Genomic DNA, 14,844 nt, shown 5'->3' on the forward strand with positions numbered 1-14,844 from the left:
ACCTTTCTTTACTGGGAAACACTGATGAGAAGACTGACCATCATTTTGTAGACTTTGAAGGATTTGTTTTTTACCTGCGCTTTCAACATAAACAAAAACAACAACGAAACTTTATAACAAGCGGCAGCAGCAGTGCTCCTTTTCTTGAAAGGAGAGTGCTTGAATTTGTTCTGTGTGTTCGTTATCAGATTAACCTCCTACGGTGCCCAGTAGGAAAACTCTTCTTGGGCTCCTGTTGACCTTCATTGGATTTGCAGTGTATGTTAAAGTCTGTCCCATTTGCAATGAGACACAAGTGAGTGGAGCGGTAAAGGAGCTGTCCACTATGAGGGTATGCTGCACGATAGGTCTTCTAACTAGCCTGCATCCTGTTACTCACTGTAGATGCCGATCCCAGGAGCTCCATTTAGCCAGCAGTATGGCCAGCCTGGGGTGCAACAGATGGGGGCAGCGGGGGTCAACGCCCAACAACTGCAGAACAAGACAGCGATTTCCAACAACCTTCCTCAGTTCCCTGCTGATTTGAAGGGAGCTGGGAGTGTGCCAAACATGGTGAGTGTCCGTCCGTTGTTTAAAAAAATAATAAACGAGGGTAAACGTCCCAGGCTTTAGTTTAAAGTTAGTTTCTGTCCTTGCTGCTACACATTAAATTCTTATTTTAGCTTTTTTACTCTGACACAACTTACTGAGCCCTTCCTGAACTTGTACCTGTTGGCCTGGTTTCAGCTTTTTTTCCACTGTCATCTTCCTGTTGTGGAGATGAGCACCAGGAGCTAAACTTCAGCAAGTCTGTTTCAGCGTACTTACAGGGAAAGTGACTCAGTCCTAGTAGAGCTGTTGCTTTTGACTGGTCAACCACAGCTGTCTGTTGTTGATCATCAAACAGATGTGACGTTGCATCTGGTTTTGTAGGTCAAGCAGGGACAGTAAAAACAGTGTTTGATAAACCGCGTGGTCTGCCTTACAATGCATTTCGTTGCACTTATGGTTATTGAGCATTTCATGTTCTCCACTGTCTTCTGCATTGCTTTGCACTTTGAGTATGTCAACACCATGAACCAAGTTTAGTTGCAGGAAGTCCCCGGGCTTCGCTGTTGCCTTTTTAAAAAATGCATCCAAATGGTTTAAAGCGCACCTCTTCTAACTTGGTGCTATCCACCCACCCTAATGCGTACTGTGGCTAATTGGGACTTCATAGATGGACCTCTCACTACTGCCACTGGTAAGAGAGGGAGAGAAACATAACAGGAAGTTTATTTCATGCTTCCAGCATGATGGCATAGTAGCATAAGTTTGTTCTCATTGAGCAATGTATGTTAGTCAACCCTTATTACTGACCATAAGTGGACAGCAACCAGGATAAGAGGTTAAACTGTGTGAAATGGTATTTGGAGGGTTCTTTGTTTTTAAACATCTTTGTAGATCTTACAGTCTTTTATAAGATTTTTGGCAGTGTTGGCATGGTAGTTTGTGAGGTCGGGGATGGAGGATGGAACAAAATTTGTTTTCTTTAAAGTATTTAGTGTTGGAAATAAATCAACTTTTGTCCAAATTTAGTGAAGACTTGAGAAAGAAAGGATGACTTTTGCTTTAACTTGGGTTGGGTGTTGAATTTTCCAGTCACAGCACGCCTTAAAGTAAATCTTCTGTAGCATTTTAATAACCTTAATTAGCTTGAGACTATTAATTGGCCCGTTGAAGTTGAGTTGTTTTAATGTTATTTTGATGGACTTCTTTTTTTAAATCCACTTGTGTATAATGTTTCACTTATCTGAGTATCCATTTAACATTAACGGTTGTTACCACTTTTTCCTGTGATTACACTGTATGTCGTCTTTGCTGTTAATGCAATGTTATACGTGACATACATGACCGACAGTTGCAATGGTGTGTGGGAGCGCATGTGCCCGCACACATGTTCATACCAGCGCAACGGCACTCTTCCAGTTGAGTGTAGATGTGGGTACGGGCTACAGTGATCATTCACTTACAAACAAGAAAAAACAGACGGGGCATTTCTTTGGGTTTTTTTTAATTTTTTTTAATTTTTTAGTTGGAGTTTAATGTAGCTGTGCACTAGCAGAGATGGTAGGTTAACTCTTGTGTATTTGTTGGTGAAAGAGAGTATGTGTGTGAGGAGGGTTTGCAGTGTGGTGGGGGAAGATGGGTGCGCTAGTTTTTATGTGTGTAAAAACAGATTAAAGTTGGAGGAATTATATCAGTGGGGGGAAAAACTGAAAAGAATAGACTCCGGCAGATGACTTACGGTATTATTGTTTTAACTGTTCTGTCCCCTCATGGTCAGTAAAATTATTTTTTTTTTGTGTGTGTGGTTAATGCTGGAAATGGGAAATTGTTTCACTTTCTCTCTCTCTCTGTCCGTCTGGTTCTCTCTGAACACGCTAATGTCTGCGACGGAAATATGTAAGCAGAGGCAGACATATTTGTCCCTAAAGTTTTGTCACTATTTTGCATTTTCCCTCATCGTCATTCCAACATTTTGTCATCTCCTTCCAGGAATTTGCTAATATCTGCGATTCCTTACAGTGGGGGCAATAATTATTTGATCCCCTGCTGAATTTGTAGCTTTGCTCACCTATTAGAAATAAATGTCTCTAATTTTTAGGTAGTTTTATTTTAAATCGAGAAAGAATATCAATCGAAGTCCCAAAAAAATATGACACACAAGTTATAATTTTGTTTGCATGTCAGTGAGTGAAATAAGTATTTGATCGCCAAGCAAAATTTGGAGAATGTGGGAAAACCCTTGCTGGCAAACACATGCGTAAGATGTTTTTGTAGTTGGACACATCTCAAGATTTAGGTCCACTCTTCTTTACAGAAACTTTCTAAATCCTTTAGGTTTCTCAGCTGCCGCTTGGCAACTCAAAGCGTCAGCTGCCTCCACAGATTTTCTGTAAGATTGAGCTCTGGAGACTGGCTAGGCCACTGCATGTTCTTGTAGTTGGTCACCAGGTTTGGCCACATCTCAGGAGGGAATGTTCTTCTTCTTTAGCCCCTCCTTTTTGCCTTGGCAGTATGCTTTGGGTCATTGGTCGTGAATGGGTCTTCTAAGGTTACAATCTTCAGTCTTCTGGCTGTGGGAAGCTTCTCAGTAAAGATTTTATGGTATTGGCCCCTCAGTGTGGTAAACTTGTCCTGTAAACTTAGCAGAAACACAGCCTCAAAGCACAATGTTTCATCCCTGACTGTGGAGAGGTGTTCATTGGGTTATACTTAGCATTTCTCTTCCTTCAAAGATGACAGCTCAAGCTAGCAAATTTAACACGGGCTTGTACATGTGCCTTCTTGAGCAGGTTGTCTTTGAAGGTGCTGATTACAGTTTGATTACAGCATAGTGTGTTGCTAATGGTGTAATGCTTGGTGACTGTGGTTCCAACTGCCTTTAGATCGTTGACAAGCTCCTCTGTATTTTTGGGCTGATCCACCATCTTTTCTCATCATCATCCTCAATCCATGAGGCAAGAGCTTGCATGGAGTTCCTTAACGAGTACGAAGATTTATTTTTCTTCCATTTCTGATTAATCTCACCAAGCTGCTTCTTGATGGGTCTTGCAGCTCATTGCAGCCTTGTGCAGGTCGACAGTCTTGTCTCTGACATTCTTTGACACTCTTTGGCCTTGTCCATGGGGGTACAGACGATAGATTGGGGGGAGAAAAAAATGATTCTGTGGAAATCTGCGTTTCATACACTTAAGTTGTAATCAGGAGTATCTGCAAAAGACTCGTTGTAAAGGGAAAAAAACCTGATTATTTATCATATTGAGGTGAAAGTTGTACAAATGTCAAAAACAACTGCAATTAAAAAGTAACCAGAAATGCATACTGGCCTGCAATGACATGTGTAGTTGCATTTCCAGGGAGGTGCACATCAGGTTACCGCGTAGATCACGTTGTGGGGTTTCATACCTATGATAAAGACTTAATTCTAAGGCCAAAAAAATATGCATAGCTTCAGTCAGAGGAATAATATTTTTCCTCTCCTCACGCTATGATCAATCATATATCCACATTTAAGTTTTTGCCTCCCGGGGTTTCACATCTGTGTCTGAGTTTGCACCTCTGTGCGTATCCATCACTAACTTGTGTGCGTATTGTGTGTTTATCACAGATGCCGCAACAGGTAGCATCAATGGTCCCTGCTCCCGGTGGTGTGTCCGCAGGCCCAACGGCCGACCCTGAGAAGCGAAAACTCATTCAGCAGCAGCTGGTCCTGCTGCTGCATGCACACAAGTGCCAGCGGCGGGAGCAGGCCAACGGGGAGATGAGGACCTGCACCCTGCCCCACTGCCGCACCATGAAGAACGTACTCAACCATATGACCCACTGCCAGGCTGGCAAAGCCTGCCACGGTGAGTGAAAGTGATGAGTTTTTAGAGACTGAATTAAAAAATAAATAAAGAGAAGCCTTGGATCTACCCATATGAGCTTTTATGTGACCGTGTTCTTCTAATTTGGTATTTTATCTGCTAACTGCTGCTAATAATCTCATAAAAACGAGATTCAGCTTCTAACAGATGGGTTTACTGTACCATGTGTTTGCAGCCATAATTAGAGCCTGTGATGTGGGCCTGATGCCATTTCATTTAGCATCTAAACAAAATGGCACCGGGCGTTGATGTCTTGCAAGTTTCATCCAAACGACAATAAACACCTGTTTCTTCAGACTCGCACATATACCATTACCACAATAGTTTTGAGTGAAATTTCAAAAAATAAAAAATATCCATGAAATTTGCCTTTTTGAAAATTACTGACTTAAACTTTTAAAATGTGGCTTTAAAATAAAATGCTGAGGATTACAATTGTGTCACTTTTCGATTTATTGCTTAAATGGAGACAGTTCAATTGTTTCATTAACCAAGCCTCAGTGATTGACATTACCCAACAAAAGTTGAATCTTAAGTTACAAACAAGTTTCTCCTACAGTTTGGTCCGTGTCTGTTAGTCAGTAGCTTCACTCTGACAGTTGTTGGTAGTGATGAAGGCATCCAAGAGTTATAGACTTGGAAATTTGTCATTTTATATTTTTTTTCTCCATTTAACCAGCACCTGTTCTTCACTGTAGTGTGTAGATATTGGGGTTCAATAGTCTTGCGATTTCTCCTGAATTAACTGTCACCAGCACCTCACTCTATTTTTCCTATTTGTGCTTTATTTTTCTCCAGTTGCACACTGTGCATCATCCAGACAGATCATTTCCCACTGGAAGAACTGTACGCGGCACGACTGTCCGGTGTGCCTGCCTTTGAAAAATGCAAGTGACAAAAGGAATCAGCAGCGTAAGTAACTTCAGCAGCTCCATAATTTTAATCTTAATTATTCATTAAACCCATATGAAAAAACCCCACATGGATTATAAAGCAGATATCTGAAATGCAGGTAACTTTTCAGTAAAGCAGTCATTACTCTGGGATAAGCCTCTCATGTTTGTGGTATAAAGTGGTGCCACCTGCAGGTTGTTTCACTGCCACTTCTCTGCTGGCTCGCAGACTGTGAGGGCTCGAGCTGCAAGAGGATTCCTCTAGAAATACTGGGCCTGTAATGTGACACCCAGGGGAGGGGCTCAGTGGCGCTTTTAACACTGGGGGCAGGTTCTTGGGACAGCATGCTCTCTAATTGGTTAAAAAGCCCTATGACAGATTTAAATCCCCCACAGAGGCAGCATGCTCCCTGTCAGCTATCAACACAGCAGGGAGCAGCACAGGGATGTCAAAGTCCCAAAAAGACTATTTGTAGGGTTTTTTTTTTTTTGGTTTTTTTTTTTAAATTTTCACATAAAAAAACAACAACAAGTTTTTCATTTTTATGTTTAAAATTGTTATAGTCATATACTAATCTTTTTTTTTCTAACAATTTATAGGCTGACATTATTAATACAGGAGAGCATAGAAGCACATCTGAAGCCGCATTTACTCCTCAGTTATTGCAGGCTATTACTTGAGTTAATTCTTTAATATAATATTTATAATGCAAAACCAATTATCATCCTGTTTTCTCCCTACAGCTACGCTAAGTTCATCTGGAGCCAGTCTACAAAATGCCATGAATGCAGTTGGACCTGGCCAGCCCAGTGCAACAGCCATCAGCAGCGCTGCAACACAAATTGACCCCAGCTCCATGCAGAGGGCCTATGAAGCCCTGGGCCTGCCATATGGGAACCAGTCTCCTGCTCAGGTGCAGGGCCAGGGTCCATCTCAGCAAAACCCACAGGGCCCCCAGCACCAGCAGATGCGAAATATGAACCCATTAGGTATGGAATAAAACGAAATGCCAGTTTAGAAGTTTGTGTATAATTGCTTCTGTGCCAGTTTTTCATAAATTCTTCTGTGTTTTTACCAGGCTCTAATCAGATGAATCAGATGGCAGGAAGCATGGGTACCCCCTCCTCAAACCAGACTGGCATGCACTCTGATTCCTCGTTGTCTGCGCTTAGCAGGTAAGACTTTTCATTCCTTCTGCATCACTTGAAACGAGGTCTACTGTACTGCCCTTCCCAAAATAAATTTATGCCTCTCAAGTCAGTCATAAATATGTGTTCTCAGTCTCTTCGGTAATTTTATTTTATTTTATAGAAGATTATTTTTCAGTGTTATTTACAAATTATGTTCAAATTGCGTCCGTCGTACAGTCAGCTGATGCCAGATGGGTCAGTAGTAGGAGGCATGGGAAACCTCCCCGCTGCCACCCCTCTGTCTGCCACAGGGCTAAGGAAGGCCTGGCATGAACATGTTACTCAGGACCTGCGCACCCATCTGGTGCATAAACTGTAAGTGCAACAATAAAACAGCTGTGTTTGTAGATAGATGAGTTCTCATATGGTACAACAGGTTATATTTGCTTATTTTATTTTATTTTATTTTTTTCATCAGAGTACAAGCCATATTCCCAACCCCAGACCCAGCAGCACTGAAGGACCGACGCATGGAGAACCTGGTGGCTTATGCACGCAAGGTTGAGGGTGACATGTATGAGTCGGCTAACAGCAGGGTAACTTGATAAAGCATCTTCACGCTATTCCACCTTCATCCTTTTTGAATATCTTTAAAGCTCTTTGTGCAGCTATCCTTGCGACTGAGATGAAATCATTTTTAAAATATCCCCCCCTTTGTTTTTTTTTTTTGTTTTTTTGCCTCCTCACTAGGATGAGTACTACCACTTCCTGGCAGAAAAAATTTACAAGATACAAAAGGAACTGGAGGAGAAAAGGCGCTCCCGGCTTCAGAATCAGCCTAGCATGGGACCAGCTGGGCCACAGCAGCCTCAGCCCAACCCCATGGGCCCAGGACAAGCCATTCGACCTCCTAGTTAGTAACTTAAATTCTTAATCAGCCGTTGACTGTCCTAAGTTGACAGTACCAAAATACCTTATGTTATAATTACTTTAATGTTTCATCAAATCTCTGTTTTTATCTGAAAGAATCTTTTAAAAGAACCTCGACTTATCCTGTCTTCTCAGATGGACCTACACAGATGCCTAACATGCAAAATCAGATGATGCCCCGCATACCACAAGGTATGTGTTCATCTTCTGGTTTTTGTTTTGTTTTTTGGGGGGGAGGGTAGCACTTGAATTTGCGTCTTTTATTTCTAACATGCTCTAGTGGTTTGTCTGTTGAATGCCACTTTTATTTGTTTCATTTGTCCACACCTGTTAAATTGCTCTGATACAGGATATCAAATTGATCTGGTTAAGTCTCCCTTATATCCCATTTGGTTATGCATTATTAAATTATATTAATTCCCAAGGATCTTAACAAGATATGTACTTGTCCCCCACAGGAATAAATCAGTTTAACCCAATGGCAGTGCAGAATACACAGATGCCTCAGGCACCCATGGGAGCAAGGACTCCCTCCCCCAGGAACCATCCACAGCAGATGAACATGAACTCCATGCCAGCGGTTAGATACACTCCTTTGTTTCGTTTTGTTTTTGTGTTTTGTTTTTCTTTCCCTTTTCTCTTGCCTTGAAGCAGTTATTTTTCTCTGAGCTCACTTGCTTGCTCCCTTAAATTTCTTTTCCCTCTTCTTGACCGTGAAATACGCGAGTCTTTAACTGTATATTTAGTTAATGCTCTGTTACTATTGTCACACGGAAGCATCAATACAAAATGTGTTTCCTGTAGTTCACACAGATCTTGATTCATTTATGAACCAGCTGCTAATGAATAATCTGTACTGAAACTACTAGTTTGCGTCTGTATTCTTCTTTGAGTCAGCCGAGGCTGTTAAGTTTACACCACAGGACCTTCAGAAAAATAGCAGGATGCCCTTGTGGTAGCTTGCATGTTGGTAGCATTTCCTTTAGAAACAAATGATTTTACCTGGCAGACACCTTCATAATAGGTGTTGTCTGTTGTTTTGATTTATCTATTTGATCTCTTTGACTTTACAGATGGGAATGTCTCCATCAAGGATGCCTCAGACTCAAGGAATTATGGGTAGTCATGCTAATAACATGGTATCTCAGCCAGCCAACCAAGGCCAGTTCCTGCAACAGGGCCAGTTTCCTGTAAGTGCGGGTGGAGCGATGAATGTGAATATAGGTTTGGGACCTGCCATGTCACAGGCTAGTGTCACACAGGTGAGAAAGATGCTGAGGTTTTTTCTTAATTCTCCTAGACTTTTTATTGCACATTGCTTGTTTCTTTTTAAATATACAATCTTTTGTGTGTGACTTTGGTGTCACACGCTTTGTAAATGGTTGGTAAAGTTATTCTAATAGTGCGCACACCTTTGTTCCAACAGCCACAAAACTCTAACCTCCCTCTGAATGCACTGAGCTCCATTGGCTCTCAGCTGCCCTGCGGCCCTACAGCTCAGCCTGCCCTGGGTACCACCCCTCCACCCAGTGCCTCTGCCACCCAGCAGCAGCCGCCGCCACCACCACCGCAGCCACAGCCACACCATACTCCCACCCACTCCCAGATGCTTCCACAGCCCTCCACTCCCGTGTCCACGGGTGGGCCCTCCTCCACCCCAACCCACATACCTAGTGGCCTCCCTCGTCCCCCCTCAGCCTTGGGGACACCACCTGACCCTTCTCACCCTCTCACACCCCTGCAGCCCCAACCTGAGCCCTCCAGCCAGATGCAGCAGCCCTCCTCTGTGCAGGCACAGCACCCCAGCACGCCGGTGAGATACTAGTTTTTCCCTGAAAAGCTACCACAGCTCTTGAATTGCTTATGCCTTTTTCACTTTCCTTTAAAGCACCATCCAGGTGTTTTAACCAAACAATATTTCAAATTTTATTTAATAAAATTTAGCTGTCAATATTTTAATCGCAGGAGGGGAAAAGTTTTTTTTCTTATAAATCAGAATTATTTTTTAAAAACTGGCAGCACTAAACAGTTTCTGTTTCTGCTTTAAGTTGTCCCATCAAACAGCAGCGAGCATCGATAACAGAGTGCCTACCCCAGGCTCTGTGGCTGAACTGAGTTCCCAGCAGGCCCTGCCTGACATGAGCAGCACTGAAGCCAAAAGTGAAGTAAAAGATGAAGAAGACGACAGCAGCTCTCTGAAGACGCAGAATGATGTAAAAATGGAGGTATGTGCAAACTTTCTCCACCACAAATAAACCAGTTCTGTCAGTAAATCTGTCTTGTGGGATTTCAGTAACTTAATCTAAGGCGTTATGCTTCCATGGGTGTCAAGTGCTTGATGGTTTGCTGTCTTATCAGTGTTGAATAGATGGTTAACAATCATTGTGTTAATATATAATCAGGAGGAAGAAACCAAACCCCCAGTGGTGAAGAAAGAGGAGCCAGATGCAGCAGAACCAAAGCAGGAACCAATGGAAACTGAGGAAAAGAAGCCAGAAGTGAAGACAGAACCCAAAGAAGAGGAGGAAAGTGGGGCCAACAGCACGTCAACTACCACCGCTCAGAGCCGCAAAAAAAGTAATGTTACTATATTTAGATATAAGGTGTAAAAAAATTAGACATAGGATGAAATAGTTTTTTGGTATTTTTCAGCACGCTTGAACACCCAAATGCTTGCTCTTCCTTGGTAGAGTGCTCAAGTTAAAGGTGTTATACTTAAACAGCAGCACAAGGAAAATGGCTTTTTCACTCACTCACCACAACACTTTCACTAAAATATCAATGGATGCTTTTCTGTGTATATAGGAAGTACACTCTTGGCCTCAAAATCTTGTTTAGACCCTTTTAGCACGACGGTCTTTGTGCAAGAGTTTTGCGTGATTGTCCACAAGTCTCATCAGACAGATGAAAAGCTACATGTTAGCTAGCTGTAAATGTTCTATTGTTGAGGGTTGTTTTGCATAGACTATTTAAAATCACTCCACAACATTTCAAAGGAAATAGCCTATCTTTCACAAAAATAGTTGAGCTGTGAGCTGCCCAGCCCCGGAGGCAGGTCGCTGGCCTCAAACCACAAGATTTTTTTCCATCATACTTAACAGGTGGTCCAAGACGCTTCCTCTGAAAAGCCACTTTTGGTCCGAGCCTAACGACTGCTATTGTTGTATTTGTTTGTCCAGAGCATGTTCTTGTCAAAAGCCCTTTCTTTTGTATTCACTGGCAGACTGTAGTTTTGCGTTAATGCTTTAATAGGACAACAAAGAATTTTCTGGCATGTCTCCTGTACATGTTAAACGTATGTGATCTCTAATGGCTGATGCAATCTGGTTCTTATAGTGGAATTCCAATGAGCTGCTGTTTTAATTTAACAGATAAAGTAACTAGTTGTTTGAAGCCTTAGCCACTTGTAGATCATTTTCCTCATGGTGGAGCAATTTATTTATTTGTACATCTTTTTAATCCTTTGCCAGACTTAAAAAAGTATCTAGAGACTATTTTCTGAAGGTTTTTTAAATTCCTGGCATGATGACAGCAAACACTTCAAAAGCATAAAGAGAACTGGGCCCTGGATGTCAGAGGCAGGTTCCACTTGTCACTTCCTAAGAAGGCTGTAATCATTGACACCTAATCGTGATATAAGTGCGATTCCTTTTTTTTTTTTTTTTTTTTTTTTGTATTCGTCCCTTTTGTCAATGTTTATCAACAGCATTATCTACTGGCAGCGTTTTTGAAAAAAGAACAGCATTTGCCTTTCAGACATTTTAACATGAAGTCAAATTTTTTTATGGGTATTAGTATTTTGTGTGTATGTGTTTTATTTAAATATTTAAACTAATTCTGGAGTGGAAATCTATTGAACAAGACACAATTTTATGCCTGCATCACCAGGCATTTAATTTGTAAACCCAGCTGCACGCCACTGATCAGTACTGAGTCCATTTAGTTAAGGAATGTCACGATTCCTTAACTACCGGTAAATGGCTCAGGCTCAGGGGGTTGGGAAGCGTATCCGTAACTGGAAGGTCGCCGGTTCGATCCCTGGGCTCTCTGTCCTGGTCGTTGTGTCCTTGGGCAAGACACTTTACCCTACCGCCTACTGGTGTTGGCCAGAGGGGCCGATGGCGCGATATGGCAGCCTCGCTTCTGTCAGTCTGCCCCAGGGCAGCTGTGGCTACAACTGTAGCTTGCCTTCACCAGTGTGTGAATGCGAGAGTGAATGAATAGTGGCATTGTAAAGCGCTTTGGGTGCCTTGAAAAGCGCTATATAAATCCAATCCATTATTATTATTAATAATTTTTTTTTTTTTAGACATAGGTATGCTGTTTATGTGTTTTTCCTCATGGGCTTATTCTTGTCTTTAGTTTTCAAGCCAGAGGAACTGAGGCAAGCCCTAATGCCAACACTTGAAGCCCTCTACAAGCAAGACCCAGAGTCCCTGCCTTTTAGACAACCTGTAGATCCAATGCTGTTGGGTATCCCTGTAAGTATACTTAATGATGTGCCTTTACTCAAAGCTTCGAATTGTTATGGGTCATTTGCTCAATCCTGGAATTGCTTCCCTGCTTCTGCTCCTGTAGGACTACTTTGACATAGTAAAGAATCCCATTGACTTATCCACCATCAAGCGCAAGCTGGACACGGGTCAGTACCAGGAACCGTGGCAGTACGTGGAAGATGTGTGGCTCATGTTCAACAACGCGTGGCTGTACAATCGTAAAACATCCCGAGTCTACAAGTACTGCACCAAACTGGCAGAAGTGTTTGAAGCAGAAATCGATCCTGTCATGCAGGGTCTGGGCTACTGCTGTGGTAGGAAGGTAAGATGGCACATCCTGGATAGTCAACACAAGCTACTTAGGGCAGCACACCATTCTGCTTACTGATAAAAGTCACTTACCCTTAGTTTAGTCTTTATTTGGCTGTTGACTTTAGATGAAAGCTGATTGTCACATTTACGTGTACCTTAATGTTTTGTGGTTTTTTTCCCACCCTGCAGTTTGAGTTCTCACCACAGACACTGTGTTGCTATGGCAAACAGTTGTGCACCATCTCGAGGGATAGCACCTACTACAGCTACCAGAACAGGTAAAGGTGCATGCTTTCTCTGCTGAAGGGATTGGCATGGGTAAAGAGGTGAAGAATTAATTATACAAAGTGGGTGTGAAGTTAAACCCTCAAAAGTACAGCATGACTAAAGATCCCACTTCACATTCACCATTCTGAAAAACTATAACCCAGGAATGTGGGAAAAAAACTTTGATCTTAAGTGGGCCGGACCAATAAAACTTCCCTTTTTCTCCTTGTGTGGAAGTTTAACTTCACATTGAATCCCTTAGATACTCAAAAAAGTACGATTCCAATATTTATTGTTGCTGTTTTGTAACACCCCCCCCCAAAAAAAAAAAAAAAAAAGTCTGTCTGATCAATTGCTGTCATTGAGTTATACATGGCCATGGGGAGGTCTTCATCAGCAGGAAAAGCTGTAATACCTATTAAAATACAAGTCTAATACAAGTTTAAAAGTCCCAAATTTATACCTTTTTCGCTGAAGCCAATCTGTGGGCAGGGTTTGAGTTTTTACCTGGCCAATGCTGGTCTCTGGGCCTTATGTTTGACACCCCTGCTCTAAGGACATAATTCTCACCGGCTTTCCTTTATAGGAGTATTGCACCACAGTTTGAGTTGAGTGAGTCATATAATTAGGACAAGCAAAACGCATGATGGGTCCATCCCTCACATCTATCCCTTTAATTTCTTTCTAGGAAATGAGCTCCAAAGCACCCCCTTCTGTGCAGAATATGTTATTGCAGCTTAACATTAGTCCAATGGAACACACTTTAGTTGTAGATAATCAATGCTAAATGCCTCAAGATTTCCCAAATTAGAATTAAAGACTTGGACACTGTTAAAGGGAATTTAGTCATGTTGTTTCTGCTTAAAGGAACCGGCACAATTGTTTTTGCATCATCACTCCGGTCTCTTCTGACATGATCATCCATTCATCAACTCTTAATGCATGTTGCTTCTCATAAATGATTTCAGTGTAAATGTCTTTACCGTTTTGATTTTGCAGCATGCATGTTCGATGACGATGTTGAACACGAATTTGTTGTTGACGACAATCATTTAATGTCCTTAACATAGCATCTGAGCATGTTTCCCCACATTTCTGTTCCACTTTGAATGAGAGTGGCTGAATCATGACCATTTTGACTAACCATGTACCTCTACCTGTGTGTGTGTGTGTGTGTGTGTGTGTGTGTGTGTATGTGTGTATGTGTGTGTGTCCTTCCGTCTGTCCGCTGCTCATGCTCCATCCTCGGTTGTTGCTGTGTGCTCCGTTCACTCTGCATTCTGCCACCCGTACGCCGGTTTGCCTGTGCTGCTACTGTGTGTGCTGGCTGCAGTTCACCCAAATATGGCCTTATTGCCGACAGGTATCACTACTGTGAGAAGTGCTTCAATGAGATCCAGGGCAACAGTGTGACCCTGGGAGATGACCCGTCACAGCCACAGACGTAAGTTCCTTGGTCCCCGGATGTCTGAATATCACCCCGTGATCATCGTGGAACCATTTGCTTTCTGGCTCTTGTTCTCTGGAAGGGAATAAATAGTCACAGATTTAACATGAAGATCTCTCTTTTTGTGCAGGATGATATCTAAAGATCAGTTTGAAAAGAAGAAAAATGACACGTTGGACCCTGAGCCGTGAGTATTCTCTAGACAGTTTCATTTTGATGTGTGTGACTGCAGTGTTGCTTCTTTGCTGCTTTTTACCGAACAGAAAGAAAAAGCATGTTTTTGTCATCGTAGGTATATTGAATGTAAAGACTGTGGACGAAAGATGCATCAGATCTGTGTGCTGCACTATGACGTCATTTGGCCGTCAGGGTGAGTATAGCTTGACTGCTACGCTAGACAAATATCTTCAAGCACATAAAAGAAATGTTTGACCGTCATAGAATTTATATTTGTTAGTCGACACTAAAAATAATTAGATTCTCGTTTCAGTTTTATCTGTGACAACTGTCTGAAGAAGTCTGGTAAAGCAAGAAAGGAAAACAAGTTTTCAGCCAAGAGTAAGTTACATATACAAGTAAAACAACTTCTGACAAAGAATGTCAGTGTTTAAAACATGTCTTTGTGTGTTCGTTAAGGGTTGCAATCCACAAGGTTGGGTTCATACATTGAAGACAGAGTTAATAAGTACTTGAAAAGGCAGAACCACCCTGAAGCTGGTGAGGTGTTTGTGCGAGTGGTCGCCAGCTCTGACAAAACTGTGGAGGTTAAGCCTGGCATGAAGTCTAGGTAAGTGTCACACCTGCTTTACAGCGCTTATTTTTAAAATTTTTTTCCTTTGGAGGGTCCAGATGCATAAAAGCATCTGATAAATCTTCAATAGCATTGTGTTTTCAATCTTTTCAATCACGCGGCTGATTCCACATTTATCTCAGCTAGAAACTGAACTGCATAATGCCTCAGAGAACAGTTTTTGTAT

The 14,844-nt window shown here is 42.0% G+C and overlaps 1 protein-coding gene across 2 annotated transcripts in view; it reads left to right on the forward strand.

The window, feature by feature from the left end:
* The window catches only part of crebbpb (CREB binding lysine acetyltransferase b), a 46,019-nt gene that overhangs the window by 23,106 nt on the left and 8,069 nt on the right, over positions 1–14,844 (forward strand). Inside the window, exons 3-24 of one of the 2 annotated variants that reach the window (XM_082529344.1) lie at positions 385–552; positions 4,133–4,373; positions 5,190–5,303; positions 6,029–6,274; positions 6,364–6,460; positions 6,653–6,790; positions 6,894–7,011; positions 7,166–7,328; positions 7,481–7,537; positions 7,804–7,925; positions 8,419–8,607; positions 8,772–9,158; positions 9,394–9,570; positions 9,748–9,922; positions 11,708–11,826; positions 11,924–12,163; positions 12,343–12,431; positions 13,754–13,864; positions 13,998–14,054; positions 14,160–14,237; positions 14,358–14,425; positions 14,504–14,654. In XM_082529344.1, the coding sequence (XP_082385470.1) occupies positions 385–552; positions 4,133–4,373; positions 5,190–5,303; positions 6,029–6,274; positions 6,364–6,460; positions 6,653–6,790; positions 6,894–7,011; positions 7,166–7,328; positions 7,481–7,537; positions 7,804–7,925; positions 8,419–8,607; positions 8,772–9,158; positions 9,394–9,570; positions 9,748–9,922; positions 11,708–11,826; positions 11,924–12,163; positions 12,343–12,431; positions 13,754–13,864; positions 13,998–14,054; positions 14,160–14,237; positions 14,358–14,425; positions 14,504–14,654 (3,305 nt within the window). The remainder of the gene's footprint in view (positions 1–384; positions 553–4,132; positions 4,374–5,189; positions 5,304–6,028; positions 6,275–6,363; positions 6,461–6,652; positions 6,791–6,893; positions 7,012–7,165; positions 7,329–7,480; positions 7,538–7,803; positions 7,926–8,418; positions 8,608–8,771; positions 9,159–9,393; positions 9,571–9,747; positions 9,923–11,707; positions 11,827–11,923; positions 12,164–12,342; positions 12,432–13,753; positions 13,865–13,997; positions 14,055–14,159; positions 14,238–14,357; positions 14,426–14,503; positions 14,655–14,844) is intronic. The other variant, XM_082529345.1, reaches the window with a different exon arrangement.

This window comes from Aulonocara stuartgranti (genome assembly GCF_965226115.1).
Source record: "Aulonocara stuartgranti genome assembly, chromosome: 4".
NCBI lineage: Eukaryota > Metazoa > Chordata > Actinopteri > Cichliformes > Cichlidae > Aulonocara > Aulonocara stuartgranti.